This window comes from Hyperolius riggenbachi, chromosome 1, assembly GCF_040937935.1.
Source record: "Hyperolius riggenbachi isolate aHypRig1 chromosome 1, aHypRig1.pri, whole genome shotgun sequence".
In the NCBI taxonomy this organism is placed as follows: Eukaryota; Metazoa; Chordata; class Amphibia; order Anura; family Hyperoliidae; genus Hyperolius; species Hyperolius riggenbachi.
The window spans coordinates 352,958,163-352,983,083 of NC_090646.1; the positions used below are offsets into that span (position 1 = coordinate 352,958,163).

Consider the following 24,921-nt stretch of genomic DNA (forward strand, 5'->3'; position numbering starts at 1 on the left):
AGATTTTTTAAGTGAAGGAGGATCTATGAGAGTTCTGATTCAGCATCTATTATACGTTGTTCCATATCTACACAAAGGTTCTTGCGGGCTCCTGTTCTCCAATCTATGGCTCGACCCAAATGTGCACAATAATATTTAGGCATATTGGGGATTGCTAGCCCATCAATATTTCTTTATCTGATTAAACTATAGTACCATTCTGGTCTTGATTTTTTTTCCCATATAAACTTCATTACAGTTTACTAACCATCTGGAAGACAATTGAAAGATTTTTAAGAAAGAGGAGTAATATAGCGATAGGTATCATTTTAAAGATAGAGATGCTATCAATAACATTAAGAGGTTTATTTAGAAGTGGGATTACAGCATAAAAAGTGTGAAAGACAAGATTAAAAAAAAGATAAAAAACAAAATATATACGGTAAACATTAGGACACCAACTAAGTATAGCATCTGCTTTCCAGTTATCTTTTGAGGTCAGTATTTAAAGTAAACCAGAGATCAGAAAAAACAAAGAACCGATACTTACCTGGGGCTTCCTCCAGCCTCATAAACAGGCTCAGCCTGGTCCAGTCTGGGTGTTCTGCACATGCGTGGGAGGTCCACACATGCACAGAAGACACATACTGCACCCAACTTAGCCAGTTACCGGGGCTGATCACGGCTGAATGGCAGACTGCGGGAGGACGGCGATGGAATCAGAGGTGTTTATGTGGTTAGAGAAAGCCCTAGGTAAGTATTGGTTCTTTGTATTTTCTGATCTCTAGTACACTTTAAGCTGTTTTCTGGCATAAAGTCAATGAATTACATCAATTAATCAACACCTATAATTATAGTCTGTAAGCAAATAAGCACAGGTCAAAGCAAATGCAAGTGGGTAGTTTCCACCATAGTCTCCACATTTGATGTGCATCCCAACACCAATAAAAGGAATAAGGCTTACCAGCCGCATACAACCCATGTTATAAGGTTGTATGAAAGGCTTATCGTGCCCCAGGTGATCAGGTAGGTTCTCTGAGCTCAAGGGTATGATGTCATCCTCCAGTCAATGTCAAATAAGGTTAGAGAAACCGAGAGCCCAATATAGTGTAGTATGTTCAGCATAAAATTAGTAAAGATAATTAGTGAGAAGAGTATACTCACAAACGGGGGTTACCACAAAGGCAACCACTGTATAGGCAGGTGAGGAGATTAGACCTGTCCTCGCTCAGGATTAAGAAGTCACTCTCTGTAGATCAGAAAAGGGGTAGATCACCCCTCCACCAGGGGTGGACACGGTACAGCAAATGGGGAACAGAGGCGCCAGCAGGGTAAAAGTGGATAAAACCTTTAAAATTTGCTTAGAGGAAGCGGTAGACTTACCTCCATAAAGCAGACACGAAACCAGAGCCGGGACAATGTCCTTCAGCACCCAAGGCTGAGACACCAAAGTGTGCCCCTCCATCCCTCCCATCCTAGCTGTCACACACTAATTGCTATTAGACTAAGAGGCACCCCAAGGCCCCAAACCCCCCAACACCTTAATCTCTAGTTATCTGGCTTGCAGTCACTGCCATGTATCCCCTTTTCTAATTTCTCTGTGCATCAAACGTAATAGGGGAATGATAGCTGAGTGAGTCGTGCGCCCCCTCCTACACTGCGCCCTGAGGCTGGAGCCTCTCTCGCCTCTGCCTCGGCCTGGCCTTGCACGAAAGACTGTCTGTATAATAGTAATCACATTTATTATATAGTACCCCAAAAGTGCAACGCGTTTCGCAGGCCTTGCTCGCTTCATCAGGCAATAAACGTGGGGACAAACAGAATTTCAGCAGTAGCAGGAGTAACGCCAGTATAGGAGGTATAGCATAAAAAACAACAAGCAGAAATACTAAGTCTAGACTGCTTTATTCTAAGATTATTATTACACCAAATAAAAAGAGCACTTACATACGGGACCCAGAACATGGGTACCCCAAAATCAGCCAGCACACAGGTGCATTTTGATTTCAGGTACCCATGTTCTGAGCCCCATATGTAAGTGCTCTTTTTAGGGGAAGATGAGTGAACCTATGGGATCTTTAAAGAAAGTTGCCACAGAAACAGTAGCAGTTGAGGGCAGTAGTATGTCCACCCAAATCACTTAAGAGATAGCTAATGATATGGGGGGGGGGGGAACCTGAACATATATTACGCTTTCACTCAAGAACCAGGGTACTTTTTTGCACAGGATAAATTGGATACACAGCTAAGTTACTGGAACTGTGATGACCAAAACGAGAATCAATAGGCCAGACTGGGAGAGGAGTGATGACCTGGGCTTTGTTTTTATTTTATACAAAAATGCCTCTAAATGTAACCTAAGCTATTTTGTGAAATTATGAGAACATTTTGTGTTTTTCAAGAAATTTGCAGCAGAATTCAGCAGTTTTGCTCTTTATTACTGGTGGGTATAACCACTTCCTTGTCTCTTTATTATGTTTTTTTTTTCTACTCAGCATTACTCAAGACCCCCACATGCAAAATGACCTGTCTTTTTTGTTGTTGTTGTTGTTTTGCAAAGTTTTTATTACTTTACTTGCTTCTGTCTTCTTGCACATTATTTATTTTATTCTCCTTTTCCCTCTCATTTTTCGTTTTTCCACAGGTGAAAAATGCAGCTGCCAATGTGCTCAGGGAAACGTGGCTCATTTATAAACACACAAAGCTTGTCAGAAAAATTGATCATGCTAAAGTGCGCAAACATCAACGCAAGTTCCTGCAAGCGATTCACCTGTAAGTGAGAGTAGAAGGGAAAGAAAGATGTAAAGGTCAGTCAAGGGGAGAAAGGACTTGAGGGTAACAATAAGTTAAAAGCAAAAGAATGGGGGTCAGAATGGAAAGAAAGCAGAGATAACCAGAAAGCTGATGTTTTACCTTGCATTGCAGATTACTTGTTATTACCTCATATTCGGAGTACGGACTGTGAGGTCTCATTTACTGTGTGCACTGCTGTAATGAAAAACACAGGCTATTTTTAAACATGAATTTTAGAGGACTTTGGTTGATTTTCATGCATTTGTTTATATGCGGATAAACCAGAACTGCCAAAATGTCAGATTGGGACGGGACCCCAATAAGCTGTACCACTCTTTGCTAGATCTTCAAACCAAATGTCAAGGTAAAGAATTATGGGTGTTACTTGCAAATTCCATCTGTTTTATGTAGGCAAAACAATAACACTTCATAACACTAGCTAATAACAGTCAGTGACACCTCAGGCAAACATGGCGTGTGGATAGGAAATAATGATATCAGCCTTACTGACACAGTGCACTGGGAGACATCTCAAGCTCACTCCAACCTGGATTATCACAAATTCTTTTTGTTTTAAGAAAGCAAACTTTTGTTTTCCTTATTATAGTGTCTTTAGGTATCTGGATAAGAGCATGCAGTTTAAAACTTAGAGTTGGGCACATTAACTTCAGTGTTCACAGACAATAAGGGTTTGACAGCTAAACTGATTGGCCATCAGTTTGATGTCTGTAGAGGCTTCCTTTTTTCTGTGCCCAACATGCAGGATATTTTCAGCCTGTTGCTTTGTCACCAGGCATTGTAGGGAGGCTCCTACCTCTGTGCCCACTCCCCTTTGCACAAACACTATATGAAAAAACTTGGCCAAGTCAACCATGCATGAACTGTCCCTCGCTGTATGATTATTGGCTGAACAATGGTTTCAGCTGGCAAAACTTTGCAGTCTGTAAGGGGCTTCAGGATTCAAGAGCCATCTGATCTGTGAACCTGGAGGGAATCTCAAAGAGTCCCAAAATATGTTCCTCAGTGATGATAAACATACGCAGTGTTCTATGTTCTAGTTTTTCTGTTGTCACTTATAAATGATCTATTCTGTAAACAAAAGAACTAGAAAACACTGAAAACTTTGTTTAGCAGATGGACAGTGACCAATATTATCCTGTTCATTAACATAATTTTCACTCAGTGGCAGGTATAGTTGCAGTACGTTAAAATCATAAACATGAGCTGTATGTAAGAATACATTTTGTCAGTTCTATATTAAATGTGTAGTATACGTTGCTGGTGTAACTTTTTGTCTGTTTTCCTTTACTACCAGATAAGTCTTACTGAATGTTTTAATGTATTAGCCATACACATACATTCACACTGTTCAACAGCTAAAAATTAGAGATTTCCATTAACAACGCCAACATTATTTGCACTAATTACCGTGTGTAGTTGCTTTTTAACGTTCCCCACCCCCATCCCATGTAATAGTATACACAGAACATAAACATGAAGAAAATGAACGGGAGCTTATACACCTCTGATTTTCCAGAGATTCCTACAGCTGAGGCTTGAAATGGATTCCATGGCAACATGAAAATGCAGCAGCAATGCAGATGAAATGGATAACCAAATCAGTGCTGGGTTTATACAGAGAGGTAGAGGGTTAAATGGTTCTGAACAGGGGTTAATATACTGTCACTGGAACCAGATAAATGGTTTTAGGTTCAAATCCAAATCTTCCAAATGGGATAAGCTTATGAAGTAAAGACCCCTCTGGTTCTTGCAACATAAGTGCTGCCATTTTCTGCATTCACTGCATAGCGATTGTAGAAAAATGTATATGTGACTTGTGTTATTCCACTTAACTCTTGAAATGCATGGTCAGATAGGTCATGAAGGGGTAATGGGGCCTTTTGTTTGTTTCCTCTACTGAGGAACACCCAAACACAAGTTTCTTTCTCGATGGCATGAAGTATTCTCTTTTGAATGAGCCCCTACTACTGGCATCACTCTAATGTGCAAATACAGGAAGTCAAAGTCTAGGGAGATCTATTTAGAAATGCCCCGAGATGTATAACCCCAGGAATTTGACTTCTCCAAATAAAGGTTCTTTGTAGCAATGAAGGACGAGTCTAAGATATTAAGGAAAGTTTGGAAAACGTGTGACTTGAACCTACAAGTTTATAAGCACTTAATAATATTAACATGATGACGTGCCCAGTTATATTTACTGTCATTCTCCTGACAATTCCTTGGTTTGTGTACCGTCCAGATTGTCTGCAGTTTTGTACACCTCAGTCCTGTAAAGTAGCTGTGTTGCATTTTGTTTGGTGTCCTATTTGTGAACAGCAACAACAACAATTATGTTGTGTTTTGTCTTTGTTTTGCTAAATCATCCCCTACCAGAGCACAGAAGTAAGTTCCTTTCTCCATATCCCACCCCACGTCTCCAGCGAGTAACTTCTCCAGGTGTATTGGTGCTTGTCTGCATGGGAGTTGAAACAAATGCAAAGTCGTGGTCTTCATTTCTGAGATCCTTTTGTGGTTTTTCATTCACTAATGAATGAGAAAACCTGGCTTGAAGTTTTTTTCCTTTCTTTGAACTGTGAACATGCTGCTTTCTATAATGAGACAGAGTTTTTTCCAACAGCTGTGGTGCCTGAGAGAATCTCACTGATACTGGGCCCAATTTATTAAGGCATCCCTAGTCCAGAATTCACCAGGAATCTTAAGTCATCCTGGCTGTGAAACTGATCTCAATTTGTTAACTATCGTCTGCTGTTGTATAGTAAGGATTTGCTGCCCTCTCCTGGGCGACATCAGACAAGGGTTTCTGAAAGGTTAGGGAATTTATGTTGAGTAATTGCAGCTGCGTGCATCGTTGCAGTAAGGACCTTTTTACTACATCTTATTTGTCCTGAACTTCTTTATTAAAAAAACGTTGTAACTTCAGTTACATGCATATAACTGCAATCACAATGATCTGCTATGGCAAGGAGTGTAAACTTCTGTATAAAAAAAAAACTATTTCTTCTAAATCAAGGTAAGTCAGTTTTGCAGCATCACTTGAGATCTGTGATGTCTTTCTGGACAGGAGATGCTTTAGTAAATTAGAGCCTTTATATTAGACAGTCTTCAGACATCACTCACAATGATCACATTGTATGAACAGTTCATATGGTCTTAGCATAGTTTAAACTAACAACTTTTTACAATGATTATGATCTGCTAATCAACTGGCACAAAAAGAGGCCTTACCATCCCACAGTGTAACCCCCTTATATTAACATGCTAAATTCAGTGTGGTCGTGTTACATTTTCATTGAAACCAGTCTTTGAGCTTTTCCTAATTGTAGATACAAAACAGGCTCAATAGGGCTGTTGTAGATCTGATCTGACAAGATAAGACTTCCTGTGGAAAAGTGTTATGATCCCTATAAGGTTTTTATGGCTCTTCTATTATTTTGAAGCACTGTTTTTATCTCCTGGTCTAAAGCCCCATACACAAGCTTAACAGCGGTCTTTTATGCAGCACAATTGTCAAACAGCTTTTGTTGTGAAACAAGTTGAACAACCAAAAATAAGTTGCTTGCTATTGTTCACACAACTGATAAGATGTCAATCCAACTGTTGGATTGACTTCTTATTAGTCTTACCAGTTGTGTGAACAATAGCAAGCAACTTTGTTTTGGTTGTTCAACTTGTTTCACAACAAAAGCTGTTTGACAATTGTGCTGCATAAAAGACCGCTGTTAAGCTTGTGTATGGGGCTTTAGTCTACCTATCTCTTAAACCATCAAATTTCTCATTAGCAGGTCACTGATAAGCGAGGTTTAATCTCCCCCCATAGTTAGCAGGAGATCTAACCTTTCCTCGGCCTACTAGAGATGAGCTTTAACAGTTGCTTGATTTCAAGAAGAAATAACATTTATTTATAATCCATTGCAGCTTATACTTTTTTCCTAGTCCCCGTTACAACTGTTGCTCAGTTGGTGTATTTAACAGAGGTCCATTGCCTTTCTGTTGCATAGATATAGAAAGCCAAGACATCTTAGCTATGTGGCCTCACGTGCTTTATAGCTTTTACTTAATTGCTACAAACTAAAAGATGCAAATCAAATCTAATAAAAAAAACCTTTAAGTATGTAGTGAAGATATTTGAGGTGTCTATGCATAGTTTTGTCTCACAGTACCCTGAAACCTGGGCCAACCTAACATGAAAATGTCAGACACCTCTGGAAAGTCACGCTTGGCTCTGCCTCTTCTTTTGCTTCACTGTTGTCCAATCAAACTGCTCAATACAGTGAAAGGTGAAAAGAGATATCTGGGAGATGGAAAAGGGCAGGATGTGTTTAAATCTGCGAAAGAAAGGCAATATATGCACATTATACCAACTCAGATTGTGAGCTCCACAGTTCTCTAAGCCAGAAGACAGAGTACTTGCAGGTACCTTTGCTTATTATTGTGATTTCTGTCAGGTGGCATGGTCTTCAAAGACTCTGCTTCATAATAGCTAGCAGCATACTCATTTTCAAAGGTGGTTGCGGTGGCTGCTCCAGTTTCCCATGAAAGCTCTCTTTTGGAGGCAATGACGATACCAAGGGTAATTCATACTGACGCATGCAAAGATGTTTAACAAACTTTAAAACTCTAACCCATTACAAGATGTGCAACGATGTACAGGCCTTTTCTTAAAAAGGCCCTTAGATATGCTATGCAGATGATATTTTTGCTTGCTCATTTTCAATTAACTTTGCATGATCTAATGCATAAAGATTCTTAACTCTGACAGCACTTAACAGTCCTGTGTTTAGGCCATGCTGGTGTGCTGCAAGGGATGGGGTTATTTTTTAGCTTTGATTTTTTTTTCTTTTTTTTTTGTGAGGAACAACAAACATCAGTTGCTTTGCATGTGTCATGTGACTGGCTGTTTAAAATTCTGGTCTGCCATTGTGAAACTAATTGTTCTGTCACTTGCAGGCTACGCAGTGTGAAAATGGAACAGAGGAAGCTCAATGATCAGGCCAACACACTGGTGGATTTAGCAAAGGTGAGCTGATTAGCAACCATTATTTCCATAGTAAATTTAAAAGCCTGACTGAATTGTAGGTTGATTTTTTCTGTTGTGTCCTAGTATGAACAGGATTGTTATCACTCAATATTTAAATAAGGGTGATCATTTATTATTTGATTTTCGGCATTCATATCCGGCTGATTAAGTCATAAATAATGATTGAATCTGGCAGCTATTGATGGCGCAACATAGCCACCTGAACGGCCATTTTGTTCGGTTTTCGGTCGAAAGGATCAATCAGGACAAATAATATTTATATCACGCTTTTCTCCTGGCAGACTCAAAGCACCACAGCTGCAGCCACTGGATGCGCTCTATAGGCAGTAGTAGTGTTACAGAGTCTTGCCCAAGGATCCTTATTGAATAGATGCTGACTTACTGAACAGGAAGAGGCGAGATTCGAACACAGGTCTCCTGTGTCAGAGGCAGAACCCTTAACCATTACACTATGCAGCCACTTGGCTCAGGCATGCTGGAAAATCACAGTCGCAGAGGATCAATCCAGTGCACGAAGGTAGCTGTTCGATGTCCCCACAGACAACCAGCTAATCTCCCCTCAAAAGTATGAGTACCCCGGGGCATGCTCACCTGTCATGCTGACATCACTACATGGAGCAGTGTCACGTGGTACAGATGCTCACAGGTGAGGACAGGTAAATATGCATCGCTCACCACAAGCCGGGGGGGGGGGAGGGGCTGGACACATACACTTGGAGGAGGAGGCAGCAGCAGTAGGATGATTTCCATACATGCTGAAATCTATTGGAAATCTGTCTGCAGTGTGTGGGTAGGCAGTAGATCCCTCTCTGATCAGATTTAATCAGAGAGGGATCTATCTGGTGGCAGATAAAGAGGTGTATGGGATCCTTTACAGATTACATCTGGCTGGTCTACAGGAGGGGAGGCTCATTGTCACTATATTAATCTGGATAGCCTATTGTAATCTATTGACAGGGTTCTGTAAAGTAACCAAACGCTATTAGACATTTTTAATAGAAGATATTAGATTCAATCAAATTCAATAAAAACATAGAATCTACTGAGAATATAGGGCACTCCCAAATATTATTTGAACAAGACAATGAATTGAGCATTACTTAGGAATGCCTGTGCTTTGGGAAAATGATCCCGGTGGATGCACGGCTCTGGATGTCACATGATCAGGAACAGGACAGAGCTGGACAAAGTGGAGACACCAGGTGGGATCAGGTAAATTAGAACACATAGTTTTGCTGTGCAAATGGTCTGCTAGGCGGTAGGAGGAGGACAGGGCCCCCAAAGGCCCCGGGACCGTGGCTATTGTTATGCCCCTGGTGGATGGCACTCTTGCCTTACAGTATTAGGGTCCCCAGTTCAAATCTAGACCAAGAACGTACCTGCATGCAGTTTGGCTGTCCTATTGTAACGATTGTGGAACTTTCCCCGTGATCAGCGCACAACGCGTGCGCTGACACGGCGGAAATCCTCCACAAGCGTATAATTTGCAGGAACCCAGCAAAAGGTGCTACGCACCCGTAGAGGGAAAATTCCTGTCGGCAGATGGCGCTGGGGAGTGCAGAGGAACCAATCCTCTGTACCTCCACAAATGCCAGACAGGAATTGTACAAAACGCAGAACGCAATCGCAAGAGAGGCAATTGCGAATGAGAATGAGCAAAGGGACAGGTTGTATGTGTGTGTGCCAATCCAGTCGCCACCCCGCAACCGCACACACACAACAGCAGATATGAAATAGGAACGCGATCGCGAGAGGTGCGATCACCAGACAAGACACAAGGCAGATCAGAACAGAATACGAGGTTAGCAAAGGCACAGCAAATAATACAATGAGGAGATACGGAAAATAACAAATGCTAGCTAACCGCGAACACCGCACTCATTCGCAACAGTGCACGCGGTTATGCGCGGTCTCCACGTGATAAGCACAATAGAGACAAGCACGCCTAACTAACCATTAACAGACAAACATGAAACAGAGGACGCGAGCGCTTGCTTAACGGTTACCTCACCGAGCCTCCAGCAAGCGTAGCAGACAGACACACGAAAACAGGGACAAGCGAGAGATAGGATCCACAGCACTAGCGAAAAGTGGCTAGCGCGATCCAAGTACAGAGTAGCAGAACAGAAGTATCCCCAGCGCCAGCGAAAAGTGGCCAGCGCAATCCCAGAAGACAGAACAGAAGGATCCCCAGCGCTAGCGAAAAGTAGCTAGCGCAATCCCAGGAGACAGAACAGAAGGATCCCCGGCGCTAGCAAAAAGTAGCTAGTGCGATCCCAGGAGACAGAACAGAAGAGATAGCTGGTAGCAACCGCTGCACCAGCTATACTCCAAGAACAGAGATCAGAACCATTTCCTGTCAACCACCATAGGGACAGGACAATGGCAAACAGGCAAGACAAGACAGAACAGGCAATACAGATAATACAATCCTAACAGCACTAGGGAAATCTGCCTAGCGCAGATTTAGGAATTACTCTAAGCTGATGTTCAAACAGAGAGCAAGGCTGACACCCCACCAGGAGTGTTACATAGGACGAAATCCTTATGAACAGCGAAGCATTGTGGGAAAGACATAGTACTTATAGTACACGCCTCCAATGAATGTGGCCAGGCAATTTGCATGACAACGTATGCAAATTCCTCTGCAAGCACAAGCTGCAAAACTGACAGAAGCTGTTCTTTCCAGAGTCCTGCAGCATGCAAACCTACACAATGGTCAAAAGGCTGGCTGCCTGCACAGGCAGCTGAGCAAATCATCACACCTATCCATGTTTCTTACCGGCACTCTGGTGTCCTCCTTCATTCCAAAAACATACTAAAATGAATTGTTTTCTCCAAATTGGCCTAAATGTGCCCATACATTACTCAATTTGTAGTACTGATTACCAGTAGATTTAATCATAATGATCATGTTCAGTCTAATAATCATACTAATATGCTTTGTGTAACGATTGTGGAACTTTCTCCGTGATCAGCGCACAACGCGTGCGCTGATACGGCGGAAATCCTCCACAAGCGTATAATTGTAGGCACCCAGCAAAAGGTGCTACGCACCCGTAGAGGGAAATTCCTGTCGGCAGATGGCGCTGGGGAGTGCAGAGGAACCAATCCTCTGTACCTCCACAAATGCCAGACAGGAATTGTATGAAGCGCAGAACGCAATCGCAAGAGAGGCGATTGCGAATGAGAGCGAGCAAAGGGACAGGTTGTATGTGTGTGCGCCAACCTAGTCGCCACCCTGCGACAGTGCACACACAACAGCAGATATGAAATAGGAACGCGATCGCGAGAGGTGCGATCGCCAGACATGACACAAGGCAGATCAGAACAGAATACGAGGTTAGCAAAGGCACAGCAAATAATACAAAGAGAACGATAAGGAAAAAAACAAACGCTAGCTGAACGCGAACACCGCACTCATTCGCAACAGTGCACACGTTCGTGCGCGGTCTCCGCGTGTTACGCACAACAGAGACGAGCACGCCTAACTAACCAAAGACAGACAAACACAAAACAGAGGACGCGATCGCTTGCTCAACGGCCACCTCACCGAGCCTCCAGCAAGCGTTCGTAGCAGACAAGACAGACACACGAAAACAGGGACAAGCGAGAGATAGGATCCACAGCACTAGCGAAAGTGTCCAGCGCGATTCAGGAAGACAGAACAGAAGGATCCACAGCACTAGCGCTAGGCGAGTGCGATCCAGGCAGACAGAGTAGCAGAACAGAAGGATCCACAGCACTAGCGAAAGTGACTAGCGTGATCCAGGTACAGAGTAGCAGAACAGAAGGCTCCACAGCACTAGCGAAAGTGACTAGCACGATCCAGGTACAGAGTAGCAGAACAGAAGGATCCACAGCACTAGCGAAAGTGACTAGCGCGATCCAGGTACAAAGTAGCAGAACAGAAGGATCCACAGCACTAGCGGAAGTGACTAGCGTGATCCAGGTACAGAGTAGCAGAACAGAAGGATCCACAGCACTAGCGAAAGTGACTAGCGCGATCCAGGTACAGAGTAGCAGAACAGAAGGATCCACAGCACTAGCGAAAGTGACTAGCGCGATCCAGGTACAGAGTAGCAGAACAGAAGGATCCACAGCACTAGCGGAAGTGACTAGCGTGATCCAGGTACAGAGTAGCAGAACAGAAGGATCCACAGCACTAGCGAAAGTGACTAGCGCGATCCAGGTACAGAGTAGCAGAACAGAAGGATCCACAGCACTAGCGAAAGTGACTAGCGCGATCCAGGTACAGAGTAGCAGAACAGAAGGATCCACAGCACTAGCGGAAAGTGGCTAGCGCGATCCAAGGAGACAGATCTGAAGAGATAGCTGGTAGCAACCGCTGCACCAGCTATACTCCAAGAACAGAGATCAGAACCATTTCCTGTCGACCACCGCTGGGACAGGACAATAGCAACAGAACAAACAAACAGATAAGCAATCCTAACTGCACTAAGGAAACCTGCCTAGTGCAGTTTTCCAGGAATTACTCTAAGATAACTTCAACAAGAAGTAGCATGGCTGACACTCTCTAGGAGTGTTTACTATAAACCCTGAAGGAATGACCAGCGAAGCATTGTGGGAAACACATAGTACTTATAGAGCAAGCCCACAATGGATGTGGCTAGGCAATTTGCATGATAAACATATGCAAATTCCTCTGCAGCAAGCTGCAGAACAGACAAAAGGTCTCTCTTAAAGAGACCTGCAGAATGCAGACCTGAACAGTGGTCAAAAAGCTGCCTGCCTGCACAGGCAGCTGAGCAGATCATTACACTTTGCCTTTAGATTACTTGATGACATACATTCGGTCAACGCTTTTGATCTTGTACACTAATACATCCTAATGAATCCCCTATGCTCCCCTAATGATTTACTTATGCCCTACTCCTTCACCACATCCCACAAACAGCTTGTCTAGGGTTGTCCTCATTTAATGGAGTAAATCTTCCTAATCCATGCATGGCAATATACCAAAGAGTTGATACCAAATATTAAAAGGGTGTATCCAGTTGTGTTCAAGCTCTCCCACCTGAAGTCAAGTGATAAGTTTGGTTAAAGGAAGCTAAAGGATAATCCTGTTGTATGGTCATCAGACTGGTACAATTGTCTTATTGGCAGCATACCTGACATCTGCCACATGTGTCTCCCACACAATACCCTTTGTCACCTGTGAAACAGCATGTGCCAGCATGTCTCAAGCATCCTGAATCTGAATTGGCACTCACTGTCTATTATGTGTCTTGCAAATCTCCAAGATGACTCTGGAACTGTAAATAAAAAATTCTGAGTTTTTTCAAGACTTCAGAAGCATTGAGGGTATTTAAACCCGTAGCAGAAAAGTTGGATCATTCTCTGCTATGTATCTACTGGCTTCTAAAAGAAATCCTCACACCCACAGTACCACATAGCCTTTGTTCCTTATTGCTGCATGTAAGTGCCATGTCATTTCCATTATTACAGTCTCTGAAACCATGCTGACTTATATGTCGTAATACATTAGCACCACAGGCACTATTCTGCTCTTTAGGGATGGAAAGCACTGCCTCAAGAGACTAGACCCCGTAACATCAGATCTTACCTGTTAAAGAACTGCTATGTATTTTTATTGCAAGTAGTCTTCTCTATTTGCTTTTGTTTCTGCCCAGAGAGCAGTGAAGTGGCTAAGGAGCTATGGGCCCCAGTGCACCAAAAACAGTAGGTGGTAATGCAGGAAAACTTAGCATTCCAGATCTCACTCTCATGGTCATTATTTTTATAAACATTGTTCCAGGTGCCCAAGGATGAGATCTAGATCAAGGCTTTTCAACCTGTGGTACGCGTACCACCGGTGGTACTTTGCTGTTGGCCAGGTGGTACACACCAGATTTGCCTGCCACTTTATTGCCCGCATGCCACTTGTCCTGGTCCTGTCCTGCCTCCACAAAGTGTGGCTCCTCCTCCCTCGCTCCTTGGTGTGCTGCTCTGCGGCATACTTCAGACCTCAGATCAGTGGGGAAGAGACAGTCAGGCAAATAGTGCACAGTAATGGCGCAGATCAGAATCAGAATCAGTTTATTTGCCAGGCATGACAAGGTCATGCTCGGAATTGGGTTTGGCACAAGCAAATTAACAGAGTAGAGATAAAAAGTATAGATAACAGAGTATAGATAACAGGTCATAAAATGCAGAAGGGCATCAATACAAAAAACAAAGAACAAAAAACAGAGCATGATACAAGCAACAAAAGCAAAAAGCAAAATAAAAGGGCGGCAAGGTGCAGTTCAGAATGCAGTGGTGGAGGGGATGGAATGACCTACAGGGAGTTCAGGAGGGTGACAGATGAGGGAAAGAAAGAGTTCCTGTGCCTTGAGGTTTTGGTGGCGATGGACCGAAACTTACGGCCTAACGGGAGTCTGCAGAAGAACCGCTGGCCCGGGTGAGAGGGGTCGCCGGCAATACTCAGTGCTCTTGAGCGTAGTCTGGCGTTGTGGAGGTGGGCAAGCGAAGGGAGAGGTCTGCCGATGATTCTCTCTGCTGATCTTATGACCCTCTGAAGTTTGTATCTGTCCCTAGTGGAGGAGCCAGCGTACCAGACTAGGATGGAGGAGCAGAGGACGGACTCGATGGTGGCTGTGTAAAAACACGTCAGTAGCTCTGGTGCCATGCCGAACTTCTTCAATTGGCGGAGGAAGAAGAGCCTCTGCTGGGCTTTCTTCTGGGTCGCGGCTGTGTTTGCCTTCCAGCTCAGGTCTTTGGAGATGGTGGTGCCCAGAAGGCGAACGCTGGTTACTCTTTCGACCTCGGTGCCGTTGATAAAGATCGGTGGGGGGGGGGAGAGGGCATGCTTCCTGAAATCCACAATCCGCTCTACGGTTTTGGATGAGTTGAGGACCAGCCTGTTCTCCCTGCACCACTGGGAAACTCTGTCAACCTCCTGGCGGTAGGCCTGCTCATCGTTGTTTGTTACTAGACCAACGATGGTGGTGTCATCTGCAAATTTGATGACCTTGACAGAGTTATCCCTGGATCTGCAGTTGTTTGTGTAGAGGGAAAACAGGATTGGCGACAGGACGCAGCCTTGTGGGGCCCCCGTGTTCGTTGACCTTGGTTGAGAGGTGACATCCCCGAGTCAGTGCTGGGCCGAAATTACGCATTAGCGTAATTACGCATCGTAATTCACTACAAATGCACCGTAAGCGTTACATGTAAGGTTACGGTATTACGCGTAATTGATTACGCGTAGACCGTAGGTTACGTTATTACGCGTAACAAATTACGCGTAAGACAGTAAACTCCCATTGAAATTACACAGTCTGCCGTAATCGCGTAATATTACGCTCCCGTATAATATAAAAAAAGCCGCCGACTTTAAGGGTTAATAGCAAAGCCCCCTTAAGTGCTAAGAGCCTCAAATTTGGAGAATATATTAAGGAGATCAGAAGGAATAAGAGGAAAAATTTTTTTTTCAAAAAGACCTTATAGTTTTTGAGAAAATCGATGTTAAAGTTTCAAAGGAAAAATATATACATTTAAAAACCCGCCGACTTTAACGGTTAATAGCAAAGCCTGCTTAAAATTTAGGAACACCAAATTCACAGGGTATATTAAGGGGATCAGTGGGAATAAGAGGAAACATTTTTTCAAAAAGACCTTATAGTTTTTGAGAAAATCGATTTTTAAGTTTCAAGGGCAAAAATGTCTTTTAAATGCGGAAAATGTCAGTTTTTTTTGCACAGGTAACAATAGTGTTTTATTTTCATAGATTCCCCCAAGTGGGAAGAGTTTTACTTACTTCGTTCTGAGTGTGGGAAATATTAAAAAAAAACGACGTGGGGTCCCCCCTCCCAGACCTCTTTAACCCCTTGTCCCCCATGCAGACTGGGATAGCCAGAATGCGGAGCACCGGGCGCGTGGGGCTCCGCACTCTGACTATACCAGCCCGCATAGTCCATGGATTGGGGGGTCTCGGAAGGGGAGGGGCAGCTAAGCTTTCCCCTCCCCCTCCGAGCCCTTGTCCAATCCAAGGACAAGGGGCTCTTCTCCACCTCCGATGGGCGGTGGAGGTGGAGGCCGCGATTTCCTGGGGGGGGGTTCATGGTGGCATCTGGGAGTCCCCTTTAAAAAGGGGTCCCCCAGATGCCCACCCCCCCCTCCCAGGAGAAATGAGTATAGAGGTACTTGTACCCCTTACCCATTTCCTTTAAGAGTTAAAAGTAAATAAACACACAAACACATAGAAAAAGTATTTTAATTGAACAAAAAACATAACCACGAAAAAAGTCCTTTAATATTCTTAATTAACCATTAATACTTACCTGTCCCTTTAAAAGCCAGTTCCCACGCAATATCCTCGGAAATATACTAATCAGTTACAATGTAACAAAGTTGTTACAATGTAGCAACTTTGTTACTTTGTAACACCACCGCACCCGACGTCACTCGCCGCTCACCCGCCGGCCGCCGCATACACGCTAAGTCCCCGCCGGCTCCCGCCGTCCACTCCGCTCACACCTGTCACCCATATACATGCTGGCACCCATGGGTGCCAGCATGTATATAGGTGACATGTGGGAGAGGCGGGGAGGGCAGCGAGAGCCGGCAGGACTTAGCGTCCTGAATGGACCACAGAGCTCTGAACTATATAGCTCAGAGCTCTCTAAAGCATCTTTGTATTTGGGCTCCAAGGAGCCCCATTGGTCCTTAGCAGACCAATGGGGTTCCTTTAAATCAGAAGGAACCCCATTGGTCTGCTAAGGACCAATGGGGCTCCTTGGAGCCCAAATACAAAGATGCTTTAGAGAGCTCTGAGCTATATAGCTCAGAGCTCTGTCGGGTTCAGGACGCTAAGTCCCGCCGTCTCTCGCTGCCCTCCCCGCCTCTCCCACATGTCACCTATATACATGCTGGCACCCATTGGTGCCAGCATGTATATGGGTGACAGGTGTGGGCGGAGTGGACGGCGGGAGCCGGCTGGGACTTAGAGTGTATCCCCTTAATATACCCTGTGAATTTGGTGTTCCTAAATTGTAAGCAGGCTTTGCTATTAACCGTTAAAGTCGGCGGGTTTTTTAAATGTATATATTTTTCCTTTGAAACTTTAACATCGATTTTCTCAAAAACTATAAGGTCTTTTTGAAAAAAAAATTTCTCCTCTTATTCCTTCTGATCTCCTTAATATATTCTCCAAATTTGAGGCTCTTAGCACTTAAGGGGGCTTTGCTATTAACCCTTAAAGTCGGCGGCTACCTAACATTGATCCATGCGTCAACTTTTCCGCTTGGCAGCATGACCTTACGCATTAATTGCTAGTAGGATTTTACGCGTAAGCCTATAACGTAACAACCTGAATTACGGTATTCTTACGCGTAATTGCGTAAGGGCTATGCGTAATTACAGACATGTACCGAAATTGAATGTCTACGCCGTAAGCGTAATTCCGTAATGCGTAATAGCGTAAAATTACGCGTAATGATCCGTAAGCGTAGCTTTTTCCATTACGCCCAGCACTGCCCCGAGTTTAACGACTTGGGTTCTGTTGGTCAGGAAGTCTGTGATCCACCCACGGAGTGTGGGATGGACATTCAGCTCAGTGAGATTGTCCTGCAGTATGCGGGGGCAGATGGTGTTGAAGGCTGAGCTGAAGTCCAGAAGGAGAATCCTGGCGTATGTGTTAGGTTTGTCCAGGTGGTCGTATGTGAGCTCGAGGCAGATGTTGACAGCATCATCCGTGGATCTGTTTGTCCTGTATGCAAACTGGTACGGATCCATTTGGGGGGAGGTAACATGCTTGATGTGTGACAGGACGACTCTCTCGAAGGTTTTCATTATATTGGATGTCAGGGCCACTGGTCTGTAGTTATTGAGGTCAGAGTTACCATGCTTTTTGGGGACAGGGATAATGGTGGACTTTTTGAAACATGCAGGGACTTTGCCAGCCTGGAGGGATTTGGAGAATATGGAAGCGAGGATGGGTGCCAGCTGGTGTGAGCATGTTTTCAGGCAGGCTGGTGACACGCCGTCAGGGCCAGAGGCTTTCCTGGGGTTTAGCGAGGACAGGTGGAAGAGGACGTCGGCCTCACTCACTGCTGGAGGTGGCGGGCTCAAGACTGAGAGATAATCTGCCCTAGGTGTGGGGTGTGCCGGTGCTGTATCTGGCTCCCCCCGTGCCTCCTGATCCTCAAACCTGCAATAAAAGTTGCTGAGGTCCTTGGCTAGCTCAGTACTGGGAGTCGCATGTTGTGGGGGAGGTTTATAGTTTGTGGAAGCTTTAAGCCCCTTCCAGACCGCTCGTGTGTCGTTAGATCGCAGGTTGCGTCTAATCCTTTCTGCGTACTCCCTCTTTGCGGCGCTCAGTTCTCGCTTCAGGTTGTTCCTTGCTGTCTTGTAGTCCTCTTGATTGCTGGACTTGTGCGCCACCTCCTTGCACCTCCGCAGTTGCCGTAGTTTGTTGGTAAACCACGGTTTATTGTTCGGATAGACTTTGAATACAGAGATACAGAAAGGGACATCACTGCTCACTTCCTGTACTTGAAGTATACGCGCTGTCACTGTGCACCGCTTGCCTGACTGTCACTTCTCTGCGGCTGGCTTACCGATGATCTGAGGTGTGAACTATTCCACAGGGCAGCACTGCAAGGAGTGAGCAAGAGGGGAGCCGAATTTTGTGGTGAGTCACTGCCCAGCTCTCAGCTCTCTGATGGTGGGACTAGGCTACCTATAATTATGCAGGGGGGGGCGAGCACTGTAATAACAGTGCAGGAGATTTGGGCGCAGCCGGCGCCATCATAGGCAGAAATAGGAATTACGGCTATAGCGGCGCACAGTCAGTAACTTCGGCGCCATCAGAAGACAGTGCTGAAGTTGCTTTTAAAACACTGCAATTCGGCTTCCAGCAATAGCCATATACCAGCTGTATCCTGCGCCCAAGTCTCCCGGCGGGCAGTTCATATGTATGCGGAGGAGGGGAAAGAGAGGAACTTGCAAGGCTACCTATATTGGCAATCTACCTACAGATTGACAATACTGACAATATGTAGGCTTGCAATCTAATTGTAGTCGTTTTCCCCACCAATGCCTCCTACTTTTCCCCTCCCATTTGCCCTCTTCTTTTCTTAAAGTGTAACTGTAAAAAAAAAGTGCCCCGGGGGGTACTTACCTCAGAGAAGGGGAGGCCTTTGTATCCTAAAGAGGTTTCCCCCTTCCTCCACAGTAGAAGGAATCCAGCTCTGGGAGCCCAAAAGTTCTCCTTGCCGGTGTGTGCGCATGCGCAGTGGTATTTGTTTTCCTTGACTGCAGTGCTTGAGTTTAGGTCTTCTTTAAAGAGGTTCTGTGGGATTCTAAAAATCAATCAAACAAGCTGACACTTATCTGGGGCTTCTATTGGCCCCCTGCAGCTGTAATGTCCCGCGCCGTCCTCCTACGATGCTCCGTTTCCCGCCGCCGGTCCCGGTTTAATATTCGTCTAAACAGACGAATAATGTTAGCACCTGCTCACGTCATCAGGAGCTTACTGAACAGCCGCAGTGTAATAACTCGTGTGATTACACCAGGACCGTCGGCGGGGAACAGAGCATCGGAAGAGGACGGCATGGGACATTACCGCTGCAGGGGGCCGATAGACGCCCCAAGTAAGTGTCAGCTTGTTTGATTCTTAGGCTGCAAAAGAACTCCTTTTAAGTGAGAAGAATACGGTGGCTGCTATATTAATTTCCTTTTATACTATATGAGTTGACTGGCAGCCCTGCTGATCTATGTCTCTGCAGAAGTGTCTGAATCACACCAGAAACAAGCATGCAGCTAACCTTGTCAGATCTGACAACAGAACCTGATCTGCATGTGCTTGTTCAGGAGCTGTGGCTAAAAGTATTAGAGGCAGAGGATCAGCATGATAGCCAGGTAACTGGCATTGCTTAAAAGGAAATAAATATGGCAGCCATAGTTAAATAAATAAATATGGCAGCCTCTCACTTAATTTCTCCTTCAACTACTCACTTTTTTCACCGTAGTGGTCCTTGAAACAGTTGAAATTTGACAGTTGGAAAATGACAGTTTAACCTCCCTGGCGGTCTATTAGAAACCGCCAGGGGGCAGCGCAGCACTATTTTTTAATTTTTTTTTTTAAATCATGTAGCGAGCCTAGGGCTCGCTACATGATAGCCGCTGTACAGCGGCATCCCCCCGCCCGCTTCGATTCCCTCTGGCGATCTTTGATCAGGAAATCCCGTTCAAAGAACGGGATTTCCTGAAGGGCTTCCCCCGTCGCCATGCGGGGGTGGGATGATGTCACCGATGTCATGGACGTCGTGACGTCTAAGGGAGTCCCGATCTACCCCTCAGCGCTGCCTGGCACCGATTGGCCAGGCAGCGCACGGGGTCTGGGGGATGGGGGGGCGGCACAGCGCGGCGAACAGCGGCGATCAAGCGCGGAGCGGCGGCGATCGGAATGCACACGCAGTTAGCAAAGTGCTAGCTGTGTGTTGCAAAAAAAAAAGTGAGCAAATCGGGACAGCAGGGCCTGAGAAATCCTCCTGTGCGGCATAGCCCGTGCCCAGCACGGGCTTACCGCCAGGGAGGTTAAATAAGACGGTTAGAAAAGGGCAGTTGAAATTTGGCAGTTGAAAAATTGCAGTTAGAAAATTACAGTCAGAAAATGACAGTTGGAAAATGGCAGTTGGAAAATGGCAGTTGAAAAATGACAGTTGGTAAATGTCAGTTGGAAAATGACAGTTGGAAAATGACAGTTGAAAAATGACAGTTGGAAGATGGCAGTTAAAATTTGACAGTTAAAAAAATGACAGTTAGAAATTGGCAGTTAAAAAATGCCAGTTAGAAAATGGCAGTTGGAAAATGACAGTTGGAAAATGACAGTTGAAAAATGACAGTTGGGAAATGGCAGTTAAAAGTTGAACTGTCATTTTTCAACTGCCATTTTCCAACTGTCATTTTTCAACTGCCATTTTCCAACTGCCATTTTCTAACTATCATTTTCCAACTGTTGTTTTTTAACTGCCATTTTCCAACTGTCAAATTTTAACTGCCATTTTCCAACTGTCATTTTCTAACTGCCATTTTCCAACTGTCATTTTTCAACTGTCATTTTCCAACTGTCATTTTTCAACTGCCATTTTCCAACTGTCATTTTCAACTGTCAAATTTAACTGCCATTTTCCAACTGTCAAATTTCAACTGCCATTTTCCAACTGTCATTTTTCAACTGCCATTTTCCAACTGCCATTTTCTAACTGTCATTTTTCAACTGTCAAATTTTTAACTGCCATTTCCAACTGTCAATTTTCAACTGCCATTTTCCAACTGTCATTTTTCAACTGCTTTTTTCCAACTCTTATTTTCCAACTGCCATTTTCCAACTGTCAAATTATAACTGCCATTTTCCAACTGCCATTTTTCAACTGTTGTTTTTTAACTGCCATTTTCTAACTGTCATTTTACGACTGCCAAATTTTAACTGTTGTTTTTCAACTGTCATTTTTAAACTGCCATTTCTCAACTGTCATTTTCCAACAGCCAAATTTTGTCAGCTTTTGAAGCGGACCTAAACTGAGAGCTTCCTCTCTGCTCTAAGGAGAGAAGCAGCAGCATCATAACTTTAAAGAAAAACATTTCTTTGTTACAACTTACAGGAATCTTACAAAAACCCTGCAGTGTTTACTTTCTGGTGTCCTAGGAATACAAAAGGGTTAACCTCCTGTGTTTACATATTAGCCCAAACTATGGAATAGAGTGGCACACCTGACAGCCCTAATTTACACTTGCTGTTTACTTGTTGATAAGGCCTAATTAGACAGGCTAATCTATCTAGACCAGGGCTTTGCACCTGTGGTACGCTTGCCACCGGTGGTACTTTGCTGTTGGCCAGGTGGTACACACCAGATTTGCCTGCCACTTTTTTGTCCACCTGCCACTTGTCCTGTCCTGCCTCCACAAAGTTTGGCTCCCCCTCCCTCGCTCCTTGCAGCGCTTCTCTGCAGCATACTTCAGACCTCAGATTAGTGTGGAGGAGACAGCCAGGCCAACGGTGCACAGTGATGGCGCACATACAGAAAGTGACATCACTGCTCATTTGAAGTATACACGCCGTCACTGTGCACCGCTTGCCTGGCTGTCTCTTCTCTGTGGCTGGCTTACCAATGATCTGAGGTACGAACTATTCCGCAGGGCAGCACAGCAAGGAGTGAGCAAGGGGGGAGCCGAACTTTGTGGTGAGTCACTGCCTAGCTCTCAGGTGGTGGGGCCAGGCTACCTGTAATTAAGCGCGTGGGGGGGGGGGGGGACTTGTATGGCTACCTATATTGGCAATCTACCTCTAGATTGCCAATACTGACAATATGTAGGCTTGCAATCTAATTGTAGTTAATTTTTTCCCCACCTCCTACTTTTCCCCTCACAAATGCCCTTTTCTCCTAAAGTGTACCTTGTAAGAAAAAAGTACCTCGGGGGGTACTTACCTCAGGGAAGGGGAGGCCTTTGTATCCTAAAGAGGTTTCCCCCTTCCTCCACAGGAGATGGGATCCAGTGCTGGGAGCCCCAAAGTTCTCCTCATCAGTGTGCACAGTTTGTTCAGGCTACATCAGAAACAGCCAAGTCCGATTGCATCCAATCTACTGTGCAGGCACACTGGTGGTACTTGAAAGTTTCCAGGCAATAAAAGTGGTACAATTTGTGGAAAGGTTGAAAAGCCCTGATCTAGATCACCCTTGCATTACTACAGATCAGCCTCTAGGAGAAACCATCGCTGGGGCAGCAGTTCCCCGAGTCCTCTCTTGGAAAGACACCATCATGAACCTACAAGAGATGAGTGACAGCTATGCAGTCAGAAAGCACTGCCTAACAAAAAGTCTCCTCATCCTGTTTTGCAGAAGTCTCAGTGGACAAAGACCAATTCAGACGTTTTCCACAAAACTCCTCATGAATCAAGATGCTATCTACATTTTCGGAGGATGAAAGTGGCTCTTTTCATGCTCTTGATATAGATAGATGTTCAAAATCTTACATTTAGTGTGCCTCTTCATTTCCTAGATCAGACAACCTTATGACATGCTTGAGCATAACAAGAAGACATTCATTTTTTTCCAGAACCATCGCTAGCTCGTCCAACAGTTCAACAAATATATTATCTCAAAGACTCTAAGCTTCCCAGAAAGTCCCAGCTCAGGCCATCTTCTTCACCAAAGTCTCAAACGGCCTTATCTGCAGGATGGATGATGTATGGCCAGCCAGCATCTTCATCAAACACTTTATCAAACATTATCTGGTTGCTCTTGTGTCCCTGTCTAGATTGAAATATGCCAGTAGCCCACAAGCAATAAACCATACACCCAGGGCTGTATTTAGGGTTTGGGCTCCCTTAGGCACCCCAAACCTATGGCGCCCCCTCCCCCTGTAGGAGGAGGTTGGCGGCGTGCGAAGCGCGCCTCGGTGAGAAATGGGCGTGGCTGCAGAATGCAGTGGGCGTGTCCATAACACAGTGAGTGGGACCAATTAAAATTTCCTAGTAAGAGTGCAGCCCAAAGTCGGTGGGGCGATGTTTTCTCCCCGGGTATGAGTAAAGTGAACCTAAAAAAGCAAGTAGGAAATGCCCCCCCCCCCCCCCCCCCAAAAAAAAACCCACACATTAGCCAGTGTTCTCTCGCACAAAATAGTGGTAGGTATTAGATTGTGAGCTCCCCTGAGAAAAGTCAGTAACATGACTATGTTCTCTGCAAAGTGCTGCAGAAGATGCCAGTGCTATATAAATAAATAAGAATATGGTAGGGCATTAGACTATGGCAGGATTAGATTGTAAGCTCCTCAGAGGATAGTCAGTGACATGACTATATACTCTGTGAAGTACTGCTGAAGATGGCAGTACAATATAGTACAGTAGTATGGCAGCATGGTGGCGTAGTGGTTAGCGCTCTCGCCTTGCAGCGCTGGGTTCCCGGTTCAAATCCCAGCCAGGTCAACATCTGCAAGGAGTTTGTATGTTCTCCCTGTGTCTGTGGGGGTTTCCTTAAGACACTCTGGTTTCCTCCCAATAACATACGATACAGATAAGTTAATTGGCTTCCCCCTAAAAATTGGCCCTAGACTACGATACTTACATACACATATGACTATGGTAGGGATTATATTGTGAGCCCCTCTGTGGGACAGTTAGTGACAAAACAAAACATACTCTGTACAGCGCTGCATAATATGTTGACGCTATATAAATAATTAGTATAAGTACAGTATAAAGTAGTCAGGTCTATAGGTGTCCAAATGTAGACATACTATAGGTGTCCCCAGTATAGATAGCCTGGTCTATAGGTATCCCCAGTTTAGGTAGTAGTCAGGGGCGTAACTACAAATCACTAAGCCCCCTTGTGAAAATTTGGATGGGCCCCCGCCCCCCCATAGGTGCCAAATAATCATAATGGGGCAGCGTTTCCCCATAAAATAATCATAAATGCAGCAATGTTTCACCATAATATAGTCGCAATGTGAGCAGCATTTCACCATAAAATAATCGCAATGAGTGCAACATTTCAGCAAAAAATAATCACAATGTGGGCAGCATTTCAGCAGTAAATCACACAATGGGCAGCATAACACCAGTGGGCTGGCTGAGTACCTGGCTGGGCGAGCAGGCAGTGGGCTGGCTGGGTAGCTGAGTGAGCAAGCAGTGGGCTGGCTTAGTACCTGCTGGGCATGCGGGCTGGCTGGGTACCTGGCTGGGCAAGCGGGCAGTGGGCTGGGTACCTGGCTGGGCGAGCGTGCAGGCTGGGTGGCTGGGCGAGTAGGCAGTGGGCTGGCTGGGTGAGCAGGCAGTGGGCTGGCTGGGTACCTGGCTGGGCGAGCGGGCAGTGGGCAGGCTGGGTACCTGGCTGGTCGAGAAGGCAGGCTGGGTGGCTGGGCAAGCGGGCAGTGGGCAGGCTGGTTACCTGACTGGGCATGCGGCTGGCTGGGTACCTGGCTGGGCATGCGGGCTGGCTGGGTACCTGGCTGTGTATGCGGGCTGGCTGGCTACCTGGCTGGGCATGCGGGCTGGCTGGGTACCTGGCTGGGCATGCGGGCTGGCTGGGTACCTGGCTGGGCATGCGGGCTGGCTGGGTACCTGGCTG

General features: G+C 45.1%; 1 protein-coding gene across 3 annotated transcripts in view; it reads left to right on the forward strand.

Moving 5' to 3' along the window:
• The window catches only part of LOC137513373 (small conductance calcium-activated potassium channel protein 2-like), a 130,787-nt gene that overhangs the window by 96,306 nt on the left and 9,560 nt on the right, over positions 1–24,921 (forward strand). For all 3 annotated transcript variants that reach the window (XM_068234127.1, XM_068234129.1, XM_068234128.1), the window contains 2 exons: positions 2,624–2,751; positions 7,741–7,810. In XM_068234127.1, coding sequence (XP_068090228.1) covers positions 2,624–2,751; positions 7,741–7,810 — 198 coding nt within the window. The remainder of the gene's footprint in view (positions 1–2,623; positions 2,752–7,740; positions 7,811–24,921) is intronic.